Source organism: Semicossyphus pulcher, unplaced genomic scaffold (assembly GCF_022749685.1).
Source record: "Semicossyphus pulcher isolate SPU_LCO1_2020_fin unplaced genomic scaffold, fSemPul1.0.p SCAF_4, whole genome shotgun sequence".
Lineage (NCBI taxonomy): Eukaryota > Metazoa > Chordata > Actinopteri > Labriformes > Labridae > Semicossyphus > Semicossyphus pulcher.
This window is the reverse complement of record NW_027211715.1, coordinates 14,038,485-14,063,385: the sequence shown is the minus strand read 5'-3', so window position 1 is coordinate 14,063,385 and position 24,901 is coordinate 14,038,485. Positions and strand designations below refer to the sequence as shown.

At 39.6% G+C, this 24,901-nt stretch overlaps 1 protein-coding gene across 1 annotated transcript in view; it reads right to left on the bottom strand.

Annotated features, from left to right (window-relative positions):
• Positions 1–7,795: 7,795 nt before the first annotated feature.
• hcn2b (hyperpolarization activated cyclic nucleotide-gated potassium channel 2b) overlaps positions 7,796–24,901 on the bottom strand; it is a 52,436-nt gene continuing 35,330 nt past the window's right edge. Inside the window, exons 5-8 of the mRNA XM_069679661.1 lie at positions 22,597–22,743; positions 21,908–22,148; positions 15,545–15,709; positions 7,796–8,867 (exon numbers count right to left, since the gene is read on the bottom strand). Of these exons, the coding sequence (XP_069535762.1) occupies positions 7,936–8,867; positions 15,545–15,709; positions 21,908–22,148; positions 22,597–22,743 (1,485 nt within the window). The 3' untranslated portion in view covers positions 7,796–7,935. The remainder of the gene's footprint in view (positions 8,868–15,544; positions 15,710–21,907; positions 22,149–22,596; positions 22,744–24,901) is intronic.

The following is a 24,901-nucleotide window of genomic DNA, read 5'->3' as shown; positions in this document are numbered from 1 at the left end:
TTGAATGTTGGTCTTTAATGAATCGATTTGACCAACACCTTAATGTAACATGGTAGTGAGCAGCTTCAGTGAGAATCTGTCCGGATGCACTAGTCCAGTTACTTTACCATGTCTTTGCATTTTAAAGTATCTCACTGCTGTGTTTACAATGTAGAGCCAGTGTTTTCTTTTTTCATTTAAACCAGTTAACAGTAAATTACAGTAATCTAAGACTGAAGTTAATGCTGCATTTTGAAAATAATAAAGAAAAGGTATTTTTTAAGTAATTGAATATTTAAACAGATTTTTCTTATTGATTGCTGAGATGAAATCTCAAGTATTTCAGTTCAATTCGGGAGCTGTAAATAATTCTTTACATGGAAATGTTCACTTTGTGTGGCTAAGTGCGTGTTGTGAGTGTTCAGCATTGAACTGAATAAATTATTCCAGTTTAAAGTATTTGTTTCGTGTTAATGCAACTTAAAAGGTTTAAGGTTTCCTCAGTTAAAATGAGTAGACACAGGAGAGTTTTAAGTTGAGATAAACTACTTAACTAAGTTCATCTTACTTAATCGATACTCATTTTAAGTTCCACACACTGAATGGAATGGGTACTGTTCACTTAATTTATTTAGGTTACCTTAACAATAAATAAAAGAGTTAGGTTTCCTCAAATGGTTTGAGTTGAACTAACTTATCAGGTTTCACAGTGTACTTGGATACATTAAGTGCTCACAATCTTTTAAAAAGTACAGCTTACTTAAATAACACATGTTCATTCTCAACACAGAATCATTTCACACAACTTGACACGGTTAAGTTCTTTTACTTACCTTTCCCAATGTAATCACTTTCCTGATTTTTTTAAAGTAAACTTTTCTTGTCAGAATTTACAGTGTACATGATTTTAATATGAACACGAGTGAATAATTATCTTCCGCATAACGTTGTTTTTTGTAATTTAAGTTATATGTTAGTATATTTTTGATTTACTTGAGTAGGTTTACTTTTCAGATATGTTTATATTTAGTTATAGTATATTTTAGATCAATAGTTAAGGTTATTATTTATTATTGCTGTTAGAATTCCTGGATGTATATTCCTTCTTCTAGTGTTAGAGTTATATTTACTGTGTATTTATGTTTTCCTGTGCTGTATTCGCTTTGATAACCTGCTGCTGTAACACCATAATTTCCCAGTTTGGGAACGACTCAAGTACATCTATATCTATCTATCTATCTAGATATGTATTTATGTAGAATTTCCAATCACAATGCAGCCCTCTAGCGCCTGGTACTCCCATCACAACAGCTAACTAGACTCTTCTCCTCAGTATAGTCCCTCTGTGGTGGAATGAGTTACGAAATTCCATTCGGTCTGCAGAGTCCTTTTCCACCTTTAAGAAAAAGCTAAAGACCCAGTTCATGATGATGACTATATTGACCTTGTTGATGTTGCTGATGCTGATTGAAATGAAAAAACTGTCGGCACAAGTGTCTGATCACACTTGAAGCTGTTTTTTGGCACTTACTGATTTCGTTCCCTCCTGTCTTGATCGTTGCTTGTGTTGTATTAGCTCTCGGATGTACGTCGCTTTGGACAAAAGTGTCTGCTAAATGAAATTGTAACATTTTATTATAATAATAATAATAATTGTTATTATTATTATTTTTTTATTGTTATTATTAGCTTTGTTATTGTGATATGCAATCTGAATACATTTGAAATTAATCTACTTTTTAGTAGCTAGCTTAGCTTTTTTCCTCAAGCCTTTAAATTAATTTTACTGTCTTCATTTGCCCCAGTTGTCATCTGCTGAAGAACACTGAAATGCAGTTGAATGCTTCGGGGGGGAAAAAGCAAGTGGACCTTTAGTTTAGACTCTTTCATCAAGCTATTTCCACAGTTAGGAAATGCAGCCAGTTTAAAGTCATTGTGTTTCTGTGCAAAGTTACATTGTTCATCCAACTGATCTGCTTTCTGCTGACAGTCCATGTGAGTCAAGGCTTAAAAAAACCTAGTGGGTTGAGTTGGGGGTATTTCCTTGTCTCACATCCAAAGGATGTTGTGACAGACTCCAACTGACCATGAGACGTAAGCTGTAAAAACAACAGGAATTCATGACAACATTAATTAGTTGACAGCAAATGTTCCTTTCAAAAGATATATCACATGACTTATCATGATCATTTTTTTGTAGTTGTACTGAATGAATGACATCACACCTGTAGAAGTAAGTGTTTCACATCAAGCTTTTCCGTAAGATCTTCATTCCAGCCAGGGGACCATCAGAAAGTGGACACTGTGGAAGTGTTGGTCGCTATCAGTGAGGCATGCCAGAGTTGGAAGCCACTCTTTGATAGCCGGACCACTCACTCTCACTGAGAGCACTTTGATTTCCGTGCCAGGCTCCTGGGCTCTCCTGGCCTATCTCCTGCCCCGTGGTGTCATGAGTGGAAAGCACTCAGCAGCACAAGCAGGGGAGCAGACTGTACAGACAGTCATAGGGGGGAGCAAACAGGGCTGGAGCTCTCTGTCAACAGAGAGAAGCACAGTGGTGTTTTGGAGAAAGAGAGAGGCTGTACAGTGTTGGCAGGTGTGTGTGTGTGTGTGTGTGTGTGTGTGTGTGTTTCGTATATGTCAGTGTGAGATTCCTAACTGACCTGTTTACTGACTGACAGGCTGTGATGAGTAACATGTTATTAATGTAAACATGTTTCTTAAGGACATATATGGACTTCTACTGTGGCAAAATAGCCTGCAAATTGTCGGCAGATAGCTTTAAATCTACAAAGGTTTCTTCAATCATCGGCATTGAAATGTTTGGATGGCATACTCACAGACGAAAGTGTGTGAAGTCTTTTCAACTTCCCCCTTTTAGACCATCTCTTCCAACTGTGCAGGGAAAACTGTGGCTGCCAGACCAGCAACAGCGACGAAATGGCTCTCCCAAAATGCCTCACAAGGCACGTTAGTAAAGCAGAATAATTGATTCTTCAGAGTTTGGATGGAGATAGAGAGTAGTTTTATTTTACAACGTTTTTTAAAATGATTTTTTTTTTTTTTTTTTCATTGAATACTAGTATATTGAATATATGAATTAGGGTAAAATCAGGTAAACTACTAAGTTGCTGTACATTTCAGTCCCCACACTACAACAGGTTATTAGCAAGTGTTGTTTGTGTCCTCTAACTTTGGTGTGTAAGTCAATGTAAAGGACATTCTTTTGGTGCCTTTTTTTGGCAGGTTTTAGAGGGAAATCTGGTCAGATTTCAAGATAGACTAAACAAGATACTGGATAAGCCATTAGCTAATGTCAGGCTATGGCTAACATTAGCATCCAGCCACTCATAGAAAGTGAGTGAAAGCTGATTGGAAGTTTTGCACAGTACAATAGAAAAGGCTTAGTTTCCGAGATAAATTACTGTAAATAACTAACAAACTTACCTGCTACAGTACTGTTAGCTAACATAATGTTATCTAGGAGGTGAATGCTAGCATTAGCTGTTGTCTTAAGGTAGCTAATGTGTTATCAAATGTGTTGTTTTTATTTGAGAAGTGACCAAGTTTTTCAATTGGTCGCTTACGGAGCAGTGGTGAAATATTAGCGATCGTCAGGTACCCTTCATTTATAGACACAAAGTGGAATACGGAAGCAGAACATTATAGCAGTAGCTATAACTTCAGAGGAAAATGGCCGCTGTTTGAATATGGTTAATAGAAGGGATCAATAAACATCAAATCACTATCTAATTAAGAGAATCAGTTGCATTCTTAAATACTGCGCAATAACTGCGCATAAACGAGGTTTAAAAAATGTCATATTTTATAATGAAAGCATTCAAATAGCCAATAAATGAATCCATGATGCCACAAAATTGTTCTTGTATTGTGTAAGAAAGTATTTTTTTTCTCTTAACACCATATGGCAGATAATAATATATTAAATCCACAAGAATGTAAGCAATCAACTGACACATGACATTCACCATCACATGCCTTTATTGCATTACGTGGTTATACTTCTATTAAGAATATGCAAAATCATTAACCAGTAACCTTTTTCTGCTCTTCCAATATGATAACCCAAATGATTTCTCTAAACACGAAGCAGTGGAATCATCCTGTACTCAAATACACTTTATTTGTTCTCCTTTTTACATGTATTGCAGTCGGATATAACTGACAGTGATGTTTTCATTGTGAGGAGCTTGCATTTTTTACAGCCACACACATAAACAATATACGTAGTACATGTATGTGAAGACTACAGTATATGCTAGGCACTAGGTATGCACAGTACATGTTATTGGATGTGACAACTGTAGACTGGTGCAATAAAAGAAAATCAGGTCCCTGCCACAGAAACGCTTCAACTGCACTGTGTTTGATTCCACAGAGATCGCATGTTTGCTTCAATTGGAATACAAGGAATCTGAGCGTACATTATCCAGCCTACATTTGTCTGTAGTGCTTGGACTGGTTTTAGGATTGCTGTTTGCTGTGTACTCACTATATTATTGAATGCCATTACACACTGTGATCTGAGAAAGAAAGCAAGAAAGAGTTAGGCCAAAAAAAAAAGCTGGGGTATAAAGGAAATACCAAATAAACGCTGAATGACTGCAGTCTGATATTAAATATCATTGTATCCTGCAAAATACAGACACAGTACAGAAAGTGCATGTTATATTTGTCAGTGTTGGCGTGGTCATTATTGGTCAATAATCTTAACTCATTAGCAGGAATGTACTTGTGTGACCAAGTTAGAAACGAAAAAACACATAATTGCTCCATCCAAAAAAAACAGCCCTTGTAGGTAAACATTTTAAACACTCTGTGCTATATTGTCAGTAATGAACCAGAAGACACATTAGGAAAGAAAAAGATTCAATCCAAAAAGGATAGGATTGAAAATAGTTTTCCGAGTTTGCAGAGGCTGTAACATCGAAGACGGAAAAAATAGGGTCGTATAAGCACACAAATTAGAGGAAACATATGCTTATGTTGATGTCGCTGTCACATATGTGAGGCTCAGATGCCTTCCCAAAGCCAGAGGGTGAACTGGAAAAGCTGAACAGCTGAGTCGCTGTAACATTTACAGAACACTTAAAAGTTGCAAAAAGAGGGTAAAAGGCATTTACAGACTCCTGGGCAACATGCTAATTAATTGGCAGGTAATGTCATAGAGGGGAAAAAAACCTCAAATGTAGCTTTGGTCCAAAAGACCAGGATTTTAAAAAAGACCAGGATGTAATAAATGAACAAATAAAAATACACAGTAGAAGAAACCATGCAGACCTCACAGCTACTGGCACAGCATTATATACAAACTGTGGGTGGTACTGTGAGCGACTGTTGAAAAAGAAGTGATACATCTTTTGTTATGCAATTAGTTTGTTCCGCTTTAATTATATGCTCAAGTAATATTGGTTCATAGCAGATGATAAAATGCATTTTGTCACAGATTAACAAGATATTCCATTTTTCTTGTGAGTATGTCTGCATTAAACGAGGCTAAATAAATAGCGTCTGGTTTACATGATTGAGATGGTTCACACATAGATATAACAACCATGTCAGTCAGGTTATTGTCACTACATATTGAGTTTTAAGTCTTAAAATGTCTTTCTAAAACAGACTTTAAACAAATGCTCACTCAAAAGGTGAAATATTGCATCTCGTCCATAAAACAACAGATCATCTGCATAGAGTGACCACTCTGTCTTTTTGAAACAGTTATTGCTTTGTTTGATCAACTTTCAGACAATATGACTGATCGAGTTTAGTGTAGTAATCTTTGATTTGTACATTTATTCAGCGCAGATTATTCAGTGACATGTCATCCATATGTTAATATATGTTATAAGATAGACAGCTCTGTTCTAAGACAGTGCCTTCAGGACAGAATGTGATCAGTAAAACACTATTCTCAAAACAAGCATCTGTATTAATTATTTTGGGCATCCAAATAGGTTCCACAGGGCTTAATTTGGTTATAAAACAAAACACAACAGACCTCAAAAACGCTGGGTAAAAATACTCTGTAAGAACCTTCAACTTTATTACATTCGGAACTCTCAAGGTGGATAGCAACGCAGGAATTTAACTAAACAAAATGAAAATGCAGAATGATCACAGGGAAGGAACCCATTGATGGCATTGTGTAATGAAATCCAATGGAAGGAGAATAATAACAGTCCTAAAAACGGCCAGAGGGAGTCCAATTTCCACTCTCATTACCCAGTAATGGTTCAGGCTTTAGTGAGATGAGGTGAAAAGAATGTCGAGTCTGGGGGAAGAGATTCCCTTCTTAGTGCTTTGGACACAAATCAGTGGCATCCAATGAATTCTTATGGAGGAATTAATGACAGAGGCACACTGCAATGTACACTCTGCAAAGTATCTGCACTGTCCTTGGCTTCTGATCAAACTGTAGTGTTTGCAGTTGGGTTGAGCTTTGCAGGAGTCTCATTATCTCCTGACTTTGGCATAGTGCCACATTACCATTACAACCGCTGCTGCAAGAACTGTGAAATTCGTGGTTGGAAAAGAATGGATTCATGGTTTGTATATGTGAGCTTGAATGCATTTACATTTACAATTTGAGTCATATAAAATCCTTTGCAGTTGTCTGGCAGTGAATAAAAATGTCTAAGATACTATTTAATACTATCACAAAGGGTGCGATATTACTACTCACATGACTACAGTCCATAAACCTTAAATAACCATAAATTGCTTTTGCAATTAAATATGCTTTCAAGAAGAAGTGTCTTTTAGTCAGTCTTCACTTTTGTTAGAAATAAATCTTAAAGCTGCATTAATCTATATCTTTCAGTCTGAAACTTTGCTACTGGAATCAGAGCTTATAAAGGCTAAAAGCTCGACAGAGATGCAAAGGTGAGAGAGTTTATCAACAGGAGCAACTCCCTTCACACTACCCTTAGTCATTTTAATCACTGTTAATATAAAAATTATTGATTAATGCAGCTTTAATGTGAGCTAACATGTTGACGTCCCCTGGAGAAATTGATGGCTTGGCTGGAACTTGACAATTTGTACCACAGCTGTAATTTTAAAATGGAAGAAGATCCTATAGAGGCTCAAATATTTATCTTTGGGGGCTATTAAAGGCAGGGAAGACGAACAAGACAGGCCAACTACAGTCTAAAAAATACATTTTAATGTATAAATACACCTATTTATTCATTTATATCAGTAGCTTTGGGGCAAATATGGCTTTAAATTTTGAAATTTAAAGGAGGTCAAGAGAGTTCTTTTCCCCCTTTATGGAAATATTATTTAACTTCGCATTATTTTATCTTAGCTAATATTACCAAATTTATCTGGTCTTTAGAGATACTTAAAGAATAGAATAAAAACACAATAATAATATTCAAAATCTTTATGAACTTTTACGAAACAACAATTATTATGCCTTTGTGAGAAGATCACCTTTACCAGTCAGCCTACTTACAAACTGTGGTGGGTACAGTAGTTAAACTCAATTAAAGTGCCAACTTCTGATATCTGAAGCAGGTCCCTGATTTTCTTTCAGTCCCATCTGACACCAAGTTTTTATTCAGAGCAGTGAATGATAGGCTAGATAAGCATATATACCAACATGTTGTTGACTATGTTGTGAAATAAACTAAATAAAGGACCCGGAGAAGGGAAGATGCTACTTTACCACTACTGATTTGTGCAACTACTTCGTCTGTGAGTAGAAATATCTCAATGCTGCTGATTCAAAAGTCACCATACAGGCTTTATTATGTAAGTAACAGTCTCCCTTTAAATTCTCGCTATTGCCAATCACTCAACATTCATACATTCGGATAGTCAAACTGGAGTGGGTACAGAGAAGAGGAACTGTTAGAGAAAGAACAGAAATCCCCACTCCTGCAGTCAAGCCCCTGATTGAGTCACTCCTCCTGAAAAGTTTCATGAAGATCACAAATTTGAGGATAGCCTGGATCTAACTTTGATGTGATCTGTCTCAGGAAGGCTCACTATAGAGTCTTTTTTGGGTAGTCCTGGGTCCCCGAGACCTGTTCCCAAACCCCCTACTGCCAGCCCTGCACCAGTACCAAAACCCTGCATAGAACCAGGCAGGGATGCTACAGGAAAGGACATCTGGTGGGGCAGTACGACCCTATGTGGTATAGCACTCCGAACGCCTGGGGGACCTGATGGGGTCTGAGTGGGTCCAATGGAAGTAGAGGAGACTCGTGTGGACTGGGGCGGACTAGGGGCACCTGGTTGTGCCCCCTCATGAGGCAGTGAGGGCTGAGAGGCAGACAGTGCCCTGGCGTCTTGGCTAAGACTGTCCATTTGCAGGGAATGGGTACTCTTATGTGTGCTGGACCGGTGTGCAGGGCTGGCTATGTGCTGCTGGGCTAGAGAAAGCTGGGAGCCTGAGGTTGGACCACTGGTACCATACTGGAATGATCGTCCTCCAACTGCCAGTGGGCTCTGGACAGGGGGGCTAGACAGGATGGGAGCAAAGGCACCAGAAGCAAAGAGCTGAGACTGCAGTGGAGAGGCTGAGACAGGGCTGGATACACTTTCCATCACCTGGAATCTCCTGACCATCCTTGGGGACTGCAGGTTCCCCGTGCCCACCGAGTTCCCTTGCATGGGTGGACAGAAATTCATGGCTACGGCCTGCTGCAAAGTGGCAATTGCGGAACTAGGTGGCTGGATGGAGGAACAATGTAGAGGAGATGACATGGACATGGCCCGCTGTCGTGGTACATCAACTTGCTGAACCATCTCCCGATCATATTTAACGATCTCCTGGATCATCTCATTCTCACGGTTGTTGAAAACCCCCGAGTTTAGATCATGCTGAACTTTGTGCATCAGGATGGAGTTCTTCTTACCTGCATTGAAAGGGAGACAGAAAGTAGCATTGTTGTTATTGTTGTTATTGTTAAACTTAAGTTGCAGAAGGAAACTCGTTTTGTCCTACCTCCCCTTACCCTCTGTCATTTTATTCTTGATACAGGAATATCCGCTTTATCATTTAACTTTATCCTTTATTCTATTCCTAGCCACAGAGGATACAGTAGGCTATATATAGTACTATCAGTTGTTTTCTCCAAGCACAAAGTCCATCACTGACAAACACACACACAGATAAAGAGAGAAAGAGCGAGTATCTTATCTTTTCAAGGAATCTGACATTGTTTTTTTGCCAGGTAGTGTTTTTTGCAGTCATCTCAGTGCACACAATTAGTGAGAGAGCAGGTCTATCGCTGTGCCTTCATGTCTATGAATATACTACTTGTATATCAATAGAAGAAGCAAATTTGTGCATGTGCCTTTGTTTGTACTTGAACATGGCTGGTGCTTGTCATGTTATCGACCCTCCTGGAGGTAATTGAAGTTCCCTGGATGTAAGTCCAGCTGTGTGTGTATGGGTGTGGTCATTTCACTTGTCTTAACCCCTACAAGTGTGCAGAACTAGAGACTAGGGATGGGTATCGAGAACCGGTACTAAGGTTACCCATCCCCACTAGAGACAACTGATTAACTATCTACTGAACTAGATACTGGCAATCCTTACAAAGAGCACCAAAGTTCAAAGTTCAGTCTTCTAAACTTATACAATTAACATCAAAAGGCCAATTTTATACACTGTTACAGAGAGTAGTCAAATTCCCACCCACCCTGACTGGTCTATTACTCACAATATTAATTGTGCATCTGTGAAAACTTGTAGGTACCAGGAGGTGCAAACCAGCTCATATCTTTAAGCTACCTGCAGTGTACTGAATCTAGCATCATCAGTGCATACCACAGCTTGATGTATTATATACGCAGTGGCTCTAACTTGAGAAGTAGATGTAACCTTGGTGTCTAAAAACATGAACATCAGTTAACTAAACTGTAATGCACACTTTTGTATTGCTGATTAAACCAAAGTGAGTAATGTTGCAGATAACTAGTGTCAAGGGGTTGTTGTTCAAGACCTGTTGTTAGGTGGAAAGGATAGGCAAGTCATTCGTAAGAATCTCCACACACTTAAAAATGGGAATGGAAGTAGGACGCAGCCAACATAACCAGAGAAATGCCATAAATAAACACTAATGCAACAAGGAATGCAAAAACCTCCAGTTTACATCAAGATGATGTAACAAGCCTTCAACAGGAGCAATGCCCCCAAAAAAATAACTACTTCTGACCAAGACTCAGAAGTATGCCACCCTGACATACCTTTGCAAGCATTTTCACAACAGTTCAAACGTTAAATCAAGTGAATCTCATGACTCGTGAAGGTCAGGCCACTTATGACTTAAATACGCTCATGTTACCTCAAGTATTGAAAAACTGATACTTGTGACTTCTCACTAGCAGGAATCACTTCAGGAAAGTAAAATAAAAAGTCTATTAGGAGATCACACGTTAAAACAGCAAGTCCCAGAGTCCTTCTGACTTTCTGAAAGATGAGAAGAGGGGGGTTGCTCCTGAATGCAAGCCAACACTGAGCCTAAACTGTGGCTAAGTTCTGGAAAGAGCAGAGCAGAGATATGCTCTAAATGCAGGTGTGCATTTGCAGATTTGAGTAGAAGATTTTGGATCTTATAGTCCACATAAAAACCTTCCTAAAGAGAGCAAGGACGATGGAGGAAAATTACTTATAAAATATTTGAATGACATAATGAGCTGGAAGGACTTAAGCAGAGACATCTCCTTTCTTGATGAAGACAGAAGGAGCCTATTTGGGTTTTTTTTATACTAGTAAGTGAATCAATTGCTTTGACATGTGAGGAGAGTTAAGTAATGACAAGTTGAGGCATTCAGATCATCAATATTTCAGCTATTTCCTTTATTAACCACACCTGACTTAAGGAGAAAGGGAACAAGAACAACCCATGTTGGCCTGACTGTTGGATTGACGTTCAAGAGATGAAGTAGGAGAAGAAGGGATTCCTTCAGGGACGTTTCAAAAACACCCATGCTTGCACCCAGCTGATGGGAGCTGAAATGTTTGCATATCTGTAGAAGCCAGCCAATAATTATGATGATGATGCTAACAGTCAGGCCTTTGCTCAACAAATGCTGCTGGAGAAAGGAACCGTAGAAAAGATTTCAGCTGCTTTCAGGTCTTCTTATAGCTGCAGCCAGATGATCTACCATCTGCTTTACCTTGGGGATCAAGATGGACTCACACAGGATTGGCATAGAGGGAAGTGTCTATGTGCCTGTTGGGAACTTAACTAGTACATGTTGCTATTCTGCACCACAGTCACAGACAGTTAGTCTGGTTTCTCTGATGATGCCCGTGTTCTAGAAAGCTGGCAAGACAGATATGCTCTTGGTCAGTGTAACAGCCTGTGTGATTCCCATGTAACAAAGGGGTCAGAAAGGCCGGTTATGAACTTGTTCCACTCTTATGCAGCCAGCCACCTGGCCAAAAGAAAAAAAATAAAGAACAGGAGGAGGCAGAACAAGACTGTGGTGAGTCTTGTGCCCCTAGCATTTTGCATGGTAACCATCTGTTGGCCGACCAACAGTGGGTGATGAGGTCAGTGTGTGGAGGGAGGAGGCAAAGGAATCTCCATTCACTGCACTGCAGCTTGGAAAAGCCCAATGGTTATGATGGTCGTTCCTTATGGAGCACCACCATTTTCCCAAATTATTTGCAGTAATCATTCTTAGTACACTTCCTCTGAAGTAGGCTAGGAACTGGTTGAGCTGTCCATCTTGGGGAGTCATGAGTCGTTCTAGTTTAGTTATGTTGTTCATTTGTATTTTGATGTTTAGATATTATTTCCTGTTTTCCTTTGTCACTTTGTCTGTTCTTGTCTTGAGTTCTTGTTGTTTAGTTTTGTATTTAGTATATGGTGTTCCTGTCTTGGTTTAGTTTGGTTTAGTTGTGCATTCATGTAGAGAATTTCCTGTTTTACTTTGTAGCCCTGTTAGTCCTGCCTTTTGTTTCTAGTGTTTCCTGTTTTATTTTGTAGTTCTTGCCCCTTGTATGTCATGTCTTGTTTTACTTCCTTCCTTTGTTCTGTTTCCCGCTTTTCAGATTGAGTGCCCTGCCCTCATTGTGTTCACCTGTGTTAATTAGTCTCACCTGTCCCTGATTACCCTGTGTGTATTTAGTCTCTGTGTTCCTACCCTTCTTTGCAAGTTCATTTAGTCTATGTCCATGACCTGCACTTGGTTTCTTGTGTTTCTTCCCTGGATATTCTTCGTGCTTCCCCTGACCCCTCGTGTCCCTTGGATTACCTGTTCCTGGTTTTGTTGTAAGTTTTTTGCTCTGCCTTTTGATTTTCCATTTTTGTCTTTTGTTGGATTTTAGATTTTGTTTTTTGCATTTTTTGGCCTTTGTTTATTAAATCATATCTAAGTCTGCATCTGGGTCCTCAACCTTCTTGTTTAAAACCTAAACCCTGACATGGGTACTAATGGAGTGCAAACAGATGCTATAGGTGACGCCAAATTTTGACTACTGATTGCACTTTTGTTGTCTCATTGGTGGTTTGAAGCAGTTTTTTTTTCTCACACACCGTGCATTGTTCCTTTCACAACAATGCCTACTCATTACCAAGCAACACCTCCAACCCCCAACTCGCTGCTATACAGCTTATTCTCTAATGTTATGTGACGTGTGTGTGTAGTTTGATGCATTGAGGGGATGAAGACAATGGTTAACCGTTTAGCCCCTGTCTATGTAGCAATGGCTCATAGGGATTTGCATTGCACTGGACTTTAAAATAGAGACATCTAACAGTCACTCTTTGAACTTGAAAGGAACAAAGCTTGCATGCCATATTTTGACAAAGCTGTGTGTGTTCTATCCAGATCTTTTTCTGACAAACACTGTTGAGAATGTTGAACAAAAGGACGAATTATTGATTAATTTCATCAAATGTGCCGTCCAATGGGGATATTGGGTTGAAGGAGAGGTCTTAAAGCAATCATGTCAGTCTCTCTCCAAATATGTGAGCTGACTGACTGAAGGCTGCTCATGTGTGGAATCTGCTGCCATGGTAACAGCTGGCAGGTGGTGGATGCGGGGCTTTTGTAAACATGTGTAGCGGATGATCCGATGATGAAGAATTAAAATCATTAACACCTTAACAAAAACTGAATCTTTTTCTTCCTGTTCACATGACCTCTGGGTCAATAATGACAAGTGAAGCCAGCTTATTTATGGCTCTTGTAGGAGGACGACTTTCCTTGATTTCTGGCTAACATCAAAAGACTCACTCGAGCAACAAGATGGAGATATCCAAAAACTGTCTGAAAATAAAGAACTTTATGATTAAAATGTACATTTACTAATATGTTATGTGTAATAACCAACTGTTACTGGAGTGATGCGTAATGTTGATTGTTGATTCTTCTTCGATTCAACAAGAATCGGTTGATAAGGACACTAATAACACGTTAAAAACGTTAGACTTTGAACAGAGGAGACTTTGAATATGGCAAAGCTGCCATTATGACCCCCCTCAGCCAAAGGACATGAAGAGATGCTCCAGCTGCTGCTGAGAGAGATGGAGAGACACAGACTCAAAGCCTGCAGTCTGCAACGTGGGACCCAAAATGCTGAGGCCGCCAGGAAGAACTTCTGCTGCTGCCACTCTGATCATCGTCAGGTGAACAATACTATTTCAAGTGTTAAGAGTTGATGTCAGACAACTGATGCTAAATTACCAATTGAGAAATTAATCAAGAGATTTAATAAGCATTAGAACTAAACTAGGACCCTTAATCAAAATTAAAGTTAAAACTAATATTAAATTGCTTCACAGTCTTCCATGATGCTCTTCAAACTCTCCACTGCCGAATGGTGTTTTATACGTTCAATCAGTTGATAAACCTCCAAAGATACGGTCACTGATTTGACTTGAATTAATGTCAATCCTATTTAGAGATTGTTCATTGTGCAACCTATTCATTGTGCGCACTCATTTATTCCTCATTCATTCATGTATTTTCTATTTAGTAGTTTAGTCATGTAGTCAGTAGTTTAATAAATATTTCACTTATAAAGACCTTGATTCTGTGATTTGTGTGTGTATTAAATGGTAAAGTCACTGTACACCGTGGCCAAGAACCTCGTAGCAACCCTGAGATCACAAGCCTAAATTAATTAATTATAAGTTTTCCCTGTTTTGTCAAAATTGGGTGGCGTCCAACATTGAATTTAAGGTAAACCTAAATTCTGTTATTTAGTAATGAACTAATCGTTTCTAGGAGCCGAAGATGAGTGCCCTCACTCTCCTTCAGCTTTTACACCAATGCCTGTAATAATGATGCAAACTTTGAGTTATGGATTATTGTTACATAATTTGATATTAATTATTAGTCCTTTGAGCCGCTACACATGTGAAGTGTGGTCATGTGACAGGGGATGTGACATCAGTGGCACTGCTGACCTTGGTGGGGCACGATGAGAGGGAAAGTTGTCGTTTTGAAGAAAAATAACATGTTTCTATTTACTCACTAACAAGCGGCTCCCAAGGCTTTGCAAATAGAGCCTTCTCTGTGCATGTTTGTTTGAGTGTTTCTGAGGTCAAACCGAAGATGTTCAGACTGAGTCTGTGCTCAGCAGTCATCTTAACAAATCAGTCATTTGATCTAGAGGAAGTACAGAGATACAAAAGAGCAATTTCCCTCAGCAGCATCTCCCCTGTTGTTCACAAGTGTCACATATGTCAAATAACAATTTTGCAAAGTGACAGAAATCCACAGGACGCTTTCAGTTGCCGTGATAGATTCACTCTCAAGAAACGACATAATAAATGATTCACAGCCATGAATACATTTTCAGCCACAACTGCTTTCTTCGCTCTACACAGATTACCTCTACAGATCATTCATACGGTACATCACAGCTGTCAGACAGCGCAGTGCGCTGATTGAGACATCACGTTAATGAATGAATACATCTTCCTTACTCTTCATTTCATCTCACGAATGACTCATACGCTTATGAAGACATCATACCTGTGGCTTTCATCAGTGAGGGGTGATGCTAATTATCTGTGACTAAATCTCCAAGACACGTTTATAAATCAGGTCTAGAAAGATTATATTTTGCTCAAGGGCTTCAAAATAAAAGCCTCGTGGACTTGCATGAGCCTGTTGGCCAGACAGAGACAAAGGACATAACACAATCAGATCCACCATTATCCATGTATAAATGTATCTTATGTTAAATGGGCAAAATGTCAAACTAATCCAAACAAAATCTTTGGGACTATTCTACAATGATCTAGTCTTGGCTCAGTGGCGGAGTCGGTCGTCTCTCAATAGGAAGCTCGGGGGTTTGTTCCCTGACTGCTACAGTCACATGTTGAAGTGTCCTTGGGCAAGACACTGAACCCTAAATTGCTAAGTGTATGAATGCCTCCTGATTGGAGATTGGCACTTCACTATCAGTGTGTGAAATAGTGAATGTGACATGTGAGTTGGAAGACGAGAAAAGCGCTACATAAGTACAGTCCATTTACATCTTTCAATCAACAATACCATGCAGTATAATAATAATAATAATCATTGTTAAACACAACTTTAAAGGTGAAAGTGAAAAACCTACCTATCCTGTCCAATCTGTCGATAGCAACTGTCTCGAAGGCCCTCCTCATCATCGGATACTCCTCCAGTACCTCATTGAAATTGTCCACAGAGAGAGAGTACAGGCGGCAGTAGGTGTCCGATTGCACACTGGCTGTCCGTCTGCCACGGGTCAGCAGACAGATCTCTGGATGGGTAAAAGAGAGACCAGACAAGAGACATGGTTACTTCACAAAATGTAAGAGAGACAGATTTCAGGGTGTCCGACACACTGAGAGAGAAAAGAATAGATATAACACATATGCTGAGATTTGTTGAGCAGTCAGATATTGACTGCTATTACACTATGACAAAACAACATACAGAAAAACCATCCTGCATTTAAGATTGTTCTTGACATTGTTCCAGTTTTATCAGGAAGTGCTTGGTGTCTAACCTCAGTTGATGCCCATTTGAATCAATACTGCTTTTGATTAATTAACTCCAGATAAGGTCAAAACATTGAGTAAATGTGTGATCAGAATTAAATAGTATGGAGTGGTTGTGTGTAGCCTCTATGATCCACCGAGAGTATTTCCTTGAGCACCAGCACAGCTCTCGCCTACTATCTTCTTCTATCTAGCTTTATTCCTCTATGGGCTGGGGCTTACTGTTGTCTTGACAACCATATGACCTCCTTTTCCCCACCTGAAAGGTCTTCCTCCACTGACTCTGTCTGGGAAAGGGAGAAAAATAGCAAAACACAAGGGTATTCCTTCAAGAACATGAATGGGGGCACTCTCTTCAAATGGGCTCACACTGTGTGTTCATGATCGTGGTGTCTCCAGCAGCTAAAGGAGGCTGCGCAAAGCAAAAACGCCAGAAGGGCGAGATACAAATTACGTAAAAACCATGAAATATAATAAGCATAAGTGACCATGCAATAATTATGCGTTGATCATTAGAGGAATTGTTTGACGTTTTAAGAAATATACTCATTTGCTTTCTTACGGAGAGTTAGATGACAGGATTGTAACCAATTTCATATCTGTAGGGTAATGAAGCTACAGCTGGTTAGCTTAGCTTAGCATTAAGACTTTAATAAGCAATATGGCTAGCCTGGCTTCTTCCAAAGGTATATATAAACTACATATCTGTCGTTCTAAAGCTGATTGGACCAAAGTGTAAAGCATTGTTTTTATGGCGGTTTATGATTTCTTGGATAGGTATAGTCAATCAATCAATCAAATTTTATTTGTATAGCGCCAAATCATAACCAGAGTAATCTCTAGACATTTTACAAAGGAGCAGATCTAGACCGACTCTTATGTTATGTTTCAGTGACAGTGACTTCTTCTGATCTCTGCTAATTTTTACACTGGTTTCTGTACAGATTTAAGCATCATAATGCACTTTCTTTTTTCCCCTTAAAATAACATCTTAACAATGATTTTGATGGTCCACTGACTCGTAATAGGAAGAATGGCACCTCTTTGATTTCCACCCTGTGCTACGAATGCCTGTTCTTGCACTTATTAACTTGGGTTGAGCGGATATGATCTCATGCGAGAAGTGCTTAACGCTTCATTTGACAGCTTTCTGGCAGAAAGCCCTGAATCCCAACTTCTCCTCTTAACGGTCTTAGCTCAGTATGGACATCATGCAAGAAATAAAGAAAGTGAAAAAAAACATGTGGACAACGCCGAATTTAAGAATAAGTTCAATCTTTGACAGGCTTTTAAGTTGTTACCCAGAGAGTGGATTGCACTCCAAACATCACCTTATTGGCAATAAATCAAAATATATATTTTTTCCTTTTTTTCAAAATATAACTATCATAACTGTTCTATTAAGGCAAACTATAGTAAGATTAGCCATGACAGTAGGGTCTAGCCCACAGCTGCTAGAAAGTATCATATTGTCCTCCCTCGCATGCACAAACACTGTCTTTATAGAACAGATGCATACTGTATGTACAGAACGCTCACATAAACCCACATACATGATGGTCTAAAAGTACATTAGGTTTTTTTTTACTCAAGGGGTATTTAGGTTTGACCTTGAGTTTGACATGTTTTTCTCTCGGATTTAATAAAGGATTTTTCCTCAGTAGATTAAAGCCTATGCAGAGGGATGTCCTACAGCTTACTGTATGTTCGTTGTTATGCTTCTCATTGTCTGCTTATATATAATCCAAAGCCACAGGATGTACTGCATAAAGCCATAACTACATCTGGTCATAATATCACTCTTTCTATTGAGGAATAATCAGGTGATTTTGATTATAAAGTTTGGTCCAGTCTTGTGTGAGAAATTAAGGTTACATTCTAAGCATCAAAGACGCTCCAGTTTTATAAGAATTGTGGAAAACTCTCCCAGAATCCACATGATGCCCCACAATCTTTATCATAAATTATAACTTGGGATCTTCTTGGTTAGGTTATACACAACACACATTTTGCATATTGTTAGCATCATTAGTGGGGAGTGCTGGCAAAGGATAACAATATCAATGAAACCACGGGGGCTGCATTAAAAAGCTGTTCAAACCACTCGGTAACTGTTTTATTGTGCAGACGGTGTAACTGTCTCCTCACATATGATGAAAAATACAAAGAATTTGAAGTATTTGGGATCATGACTGCCTTAACAACTTTCTTTAACCTGTGATGCACTTTATCCTGTCCTATTTTACTGTTTGAGGGCCTGTGTCCACTAATGGCGTTTTTTGTGCTGGCAGGAACCACAACCTCAATTGCAGAGCACTTCTCACCGGTGCTTACTGTTGCTAGGTAACGAAAGTTGTCTGGCGGCACTCCAACTTCCCTTGGTAGTTTAAATTACTCTGTATGCTTAATATTTGTTTTTATTCATGGAAATTTTAAAAAGAAAACAACAATAAAACAATGGAAAGGAATCGTGTCCTGACATTAGCAGCAGCACTAGAAGTGGAAATTGTACCTGCGAAAAAAGATGAAAGGATTAGCTTCTCCTCTGCCATTGTTGTTGACAAAGTTAATATCCTAAGTCCCGCCCCTTCTTGAATTTGACTGGTCGGTGAAGGAAACATGACATTGATTAGTGTGGTAGTGTTCCAAAAGTTGAACTATCTTCAACTAAGAGCACTGTGAGCGCAGCGACAAAAAACATGCTGAAAACGCTGGACTGCATTGGCTTAGTATAGAAAATAGACGCTGTCATTGCAAAAATTCCTTTAGTGGACACAGGCCTCAATTGCCTGATAAAATGTTCGCTGGAGAAATCCTTCTCCTGTTACTTGTAGCCTTCTAAACATATTCTTTGCCATGGTCATCTTCGAGAATTTGAAAATCTTTGCCACTGGCTATCCAACTTTACAAAACTCAGTCTCCAATCTTTTCACCAAACTTCATTAAAGCCCCTGTAAACCAAAATCCACAAAATCCTTCTAACTATGTAATTTAGGGTCTTATGTACATACGTGTAAGCATCTTCAACGTTTTAGAAATTAGTTTTAATCCAAACTCGAGTTATTGCCATTCTTTCTTTGTTAACTTCCCTGACGCTGGGGTTAAATTGGGCGTGGTCAGTGAGGATATTTATTTCATCATAAATTTCCTTGAACCAATCAACCGCAGTTGTCCCGCCCTCACAGGTGCAATAACACTTCTCGGCTCGCGATCTATTTTCCTCTCTCTGAGTCAGAGCAAACCCGTGTCCACATACCCTGAACATCTCTGCACATACCTGTTGCAATTAGCTACCTAACGATCGCCTTTTTCCCTATCATGCCTGTGTGCTGTCCCCGGGTGTACATCCACCATTGGAGATACAACGTGACATTTTTTTATTTTCTAAATGCGGCAACTTGGAGGATCAAGCAGGTTTTAAACAAACACATGCAAAGTAATGTGACAATCATGGCTGAACAAGCGGTGTATTGTTTTTCCAGACAGCAATTTTGGAAAAGCATACGGGTAAGTTGCAGACTCTTCTGAATTTATAGTCATATAAAATAGCTTGGAAAACTGTTTCTAATCATGAGCTAATCCAATGACTTGGATGTTTTGCTGGGTATGGCTAATACAGACCAAGAAATGTAAACACCAGGAGACAGAGCAAACAGGGCTTCTCTGTACTACATGTAACATTAATATTATATGTCATGTTTATAATCAGAATTCAGCTTGATTCTATAAATAGAAACAGGAGTAATGCACAACACATAAGCCCATGTTAAGCTTGACATTACTATCTACTTCCTGCTCCTAACTAATTCAGAGATTTTACCACTAACTCACACAGCACTGCCCCACACTGCTGAGGTTAAACCATGTTATCCCTCTAACCTAAGCTCGCTGCTAGTTTAGTGTATGACCAGAGATTTGTGAGTTCCTCCCAGGTGGCAGGGGTGACTCTGAACAGTCTATATCTGACATTACAAATGGCCACATCATCTCCGCTGTGTTGTGCTAATTAGCTGTTATTAATTGGCTGAGTGTATGTGTGATGTCTCATGTATCTGTGCCACTCCGGTGGCACCCTGCGCTCCTGGCACATCAACATTTCTGCCAAAGAATTCTGGTCTGCTGCAGAGGGCACCAGATGTTAAAAATGCAGCCCAAACCCTCAGCCCACAAGACTTAAATAAGCGTGTCTGTGTGTGTGGGTGTGGGTGTGCGTGCATGCCTGTTGTGATAGCGGTCGAGACACATGTTTCACACAGAGGAACAGCAGCCTGGGAAAGTGGGACAGAAGTGGCTGTAAGGCAACACTGCACTGGAAGTCCAAGTTAAATGTTGCTGTTTATGTTTTATATATAACTGTAGTGGATTGTATTGGTATTCAATGCGTAAATAACATATACTTGGAAATATAGAATTTGATATAACAGAAGAACACAAAAACATTTTTGATCTAACCAATTATTTTTGTTGCGTTTTAATATGTTCTACTCTGACCTGTTCATATTATTGCATTACACTTTATTTTCTTCTATTCTATTATGTTATGTTCTATTGTGTTCAATCTATTCTACTCTTTACAATTCTATCCATCGATTGCATGTTAACTGTCACCTAATTCATGGGCTGGATCATTAGAAGGATGTATTTCAAGGCCAACTGCGTCACAGCGGCACGTCGCAGGCTGCCCCATGTCTAAGGTTCTTTTAGATGCAGCAGACAAATGCGTGCTCCTTTTCTCGGGCCACAAAGGATCCATCGGGTGCATCCTTTGTATTCCAAGATTTATTGCGCGCCAATTCAAACGAGATGGTGGACAAATGTTACAAAACAAAGGGGCCTTGAAACTTCAAATTATCTTTAAAATAGGGATGCATGATATTGGATTTTTTGCCAATATGCTGATATTTTCAAACCCTTTTTGCCGATTGCCGATTTCAATACCAATATATTAGCCAGGTTTTTTTCCACCTAATTGCAGAGAACATCAAGTCTCCCCTGTAGTGGAATTGATAGCATGTCTACTCTTATTGTAGTGGCACACTGGCAGATTCTTGAGATGGGCAATTCAATTTGTAGGGTTGAATGAATGAGATTTGGCCCCTCCTCGCATGACTGATGCTGAGCACAACCTTGTGGTCCATTTCGGAAACTTTGAAAAACTGCTATGCCGCAGACATCTTGCACCCTTCTTCACGCTTGACGGAAGAGGCGTGGTGCAGGCAGTGTGCGCACACACTCGCGCAGTTAATTCTGTAGCATTATGTCAAAGTTTTTTAGGGAATTATCGAGCATTTAGGCATAATGAAAGCGTTTTTTTATCAGCGGAAATTATCGGCAGAAAAATGACATATCTGCTGATGCCGATATCTAATTTTCAAGCCATTATCTGCAGATACCAATAACGTGCCGGTAATATGCATCCCTGCTTTAAAATAATAGGTTAAGTTACGTAAAGTTAGTTATGTAAGCTTGTTAGCCAGCTTGTTACCTGTTGCTAGGTAACAGAAGCAACAGTTTGCGGCGCAAGGATTAGGGTGGGGAACAGCTGGTGACGCAAACAGGAAATCCTCCGTAGACCAGACCATCTCATTTCAGTTCGGCCTGAGTGGTCTACACAGGCTGTGAATGACACATCCCTTGGAGGCCACGTCCTTCGAAGGATGCAGCCCCTGAATGGAGCTTATATTACATTTATACAGTCTATGGTTCTGTCCTTAATTCTATACTGTTGTATCCTATGATAGAGCAGAATATAACAGAATAGAGTTGAATAAAACCGGTTGCTGTTATGTTACATTGTGTTACATTCTACTCTTCTGTGCTGTTCTATTCTGTTATGTTACTTTATAAAAATAAAGTATTTATATTAATAATTATTAGAATTATAGAATAAAAACAGAAAAACAACAAAATACAATAGTAACTGATGATCCTAAAGTGACAGGTTAAGTGATGTATACCTCCAAAGTAGGAGCCGTCCATCAGCTTCATGCCGATGCTTCCTTTGGTCAGGACGGTGACCACCCCGTGCTGTATGAAGTACATCTTCTTGCCGATGGTGCCCTCTCTGACGATGTAGTCTTTGGGCTGGAATACTTCAAATCTCAGTTTGGTCAACATGGCCGTCACAAAGTTGGGATCAGCATTGGCAAACAGCGGCATGGAGGCTACTAGCTTACGGCAGTTGAAGTTGACGATCTCCTGAAGGGTCACAGGAAAAGGCCACTTGTCGTGATATTTCCAAAGCAAACACAGTACATATTTAACTGTTTTTTGATGACTTTGAGAAACACTGGCACATTTTTATTTTTATATTCTCCTTAATTTCATTTTTATTTTCTGTTACCTCATTAATACTTTCAGCTGTCCTTGAAGCAAGAGAACTTACTTGAAAATGTAAGTTTGGGAAGTCTAGTTATCTCTAAGTGGATACATGATTCCCTATAGCAAGTAAGTACATTTACAAAGCAGTTAATAATACATACAAATGCTGGAGATGACCTTTAAACCAATGGGTTATGAAAAAAGAAACCCTAACTGAGCATCATAATGAATTTATTCCAGTCCACTTCCTCACTGGAGAGTTGAGACGTGTGTGCGTTTCTGGGTGAATGAGCACATTAAAGTCAATGCTCGGGTGTGTTCATACCTCGCGCAGAGGCTCGTTAAGCTCCTCCAGGATGCTCTCCTCATCAAACATCTTGCCCTGGTATCTGTGCTCGTAGTAGTCATGGATTTTCTGTCGGAAGTCGGCCGGTAGTTTGTGGAAAGACATGTACTGCTCCACTTGTTTGTACTAGAAGATGGAAAGAGACGTGAGAGATGGTGGAGAGGAGAAACAGAAGCTTTAATCAGCATTAAAAATCAGCAACTCTTTTGTTAATTGTGACAGGAGGAGGTTTGAGAACACTTTGCATTATCATGGCGATCTTCACACGCAGGTTTCTTTCAGTAATCTAGATGTACAGCTCTGCAAATATGAAGATCCTGTGACCCATTTCTACCTCATAGCCACAGGAGGAAAACTGTGATGAAGCTGTTAAGGAGACATGACAGCTCTGTAAAGCCCATGAGGATTCATCACGCTCTAATGTGTTTAAAGAAGAAAGATGCTGCTAGATCTTAACCACAGCAAGGCTCTTTCTCTCTGGTGGTCTAAACGCTTTATTTTGAAGGGACAAAACTACAGAAGGTATTATGTGGTCTTATACAGGGGGAAATGACTCTATTACTGCTGTGTGTTATTTTTTATTGAGCAAAATATATGAAACAACTCTTCCATGATCTGTAAAGACTGCTGTAAAGAAAAGAAAAGTCACATGTAAATAATTATGGTATTTATGTACTCGAGTTAGTAATCTGTGAGAGAAAGAGGTTGGAGTTGATAAATATGTAACTATGTGGCTTGAAAGAAGCTGAAAATGGAGGTTGGCTGCAGCACGTCATTGTGTTTGCTCACCCATGTGGTTCACACCATCATATATCCACCACTGTTATGTTTATCTACATCCAATGCAGCCTGAATGTCCACTTCTCTCAAGTCATTATGACGCTCCATAACACATTTCATGGCTGGATTCCCAGTGAAAATAGCAGCCGCTGGATCTACTGTATAGCTTCAGTTGTGAGGTGGAATTGCATGGCACTGTGTCAGCTGGGGGATACGTCTGGCAATTATTCCCTATTCACTGAACATGAATGGTTTTTTTTCTTATCTCAGGAGGATGGGATATGCTGTGCTGTTTCAGGTTTCTACACCATTTTTTAAAAGAAAAAACCCTCCATATGCTACACAGCCTCATGAGGGAGAAAAAGGGGCCACATTAGGGGTGGGAATCACAGGGAAACTCACGATACGATACGCGATAACTGATATATTGCAAGACAATCATATAATGATACATCATGATATCTGATCATCCGACGAATACAAAACACCCCTAAAAAGGTAAAATGCAAGATTAATGTGTTTATTCACTGCAATTTGGTGGCAGTACTGTAAGACTGTAAGACAAATTAGGACTTTGGATTAAAAGGGGCCGGCACATCTCTCAACCTCTTTTCACCGTTGTCGGATGTTATCCTACTGTCTATTTCTTCTTTTATCCTGCTGTCAACTTCTTCCTTATTAATTTCAGTTTACGTTACCCTCATTCATGCCATATACGTCACTGTGAGATGTCTTGAAGTAGTGCCCGGTGAATCCAAGGGCCCTGCATCCACCCGATGCAGTTGTCACACCCAGCGCCCATGTTGTGTAAATGGCAAGTGATCTTGCGCCCACGTTAGAACCTATGGGTGTGTTGGTCTTAAAATGAGGCGTGGTCAGGCAAATAGGTGGTGTGTTGCTATCTTGAGGATGCAGAAAGCAACTGCGCCATAGACCAACAAAACGCTGGTAAAGTCTAAAGTCTATGGCACAATATGTTCCTGGTATATAAAGGACGCATTATGGACATACATCGGAATGTTCACAACATGAGTCTCTGCTTGTCACTCACACGGGGAGCTGTGTATTAAACCTTGTTTATGGGACAAAGGACTGTGAGTCTGCAAGCTTTTATTTCCTTTGTCTCCTTAAATACTGCTTTCAGTCTGTTACTGATCTGGTGATGCCGGAAGAGGTGGACAGGCTCACCGCTGCCTCCACACATACCTACTTCACCTCAGGGAGATTCCTGCTCGAGCCATGCACGGGCAAAAAAACTGCCAAGACACCAAGCTGTTTTTAACATCAATCCGTGCTTCGACATACAGTATGTCGTACAGTGACCTGTGTTTTTTCTGCTTGTGCAGGGGCACAGTGGAAAGATATGCGGTCGGGGTCTGGTTCATATAAGAAGAATGACTGAAATCCACCGTGTAAATAGCAACACACCCTGGGCTCTTATAGGGAAGGAGAGCTGACACTCTGATTGGTTTGATTCATGTTATGCTGAAAACACACCTAATCC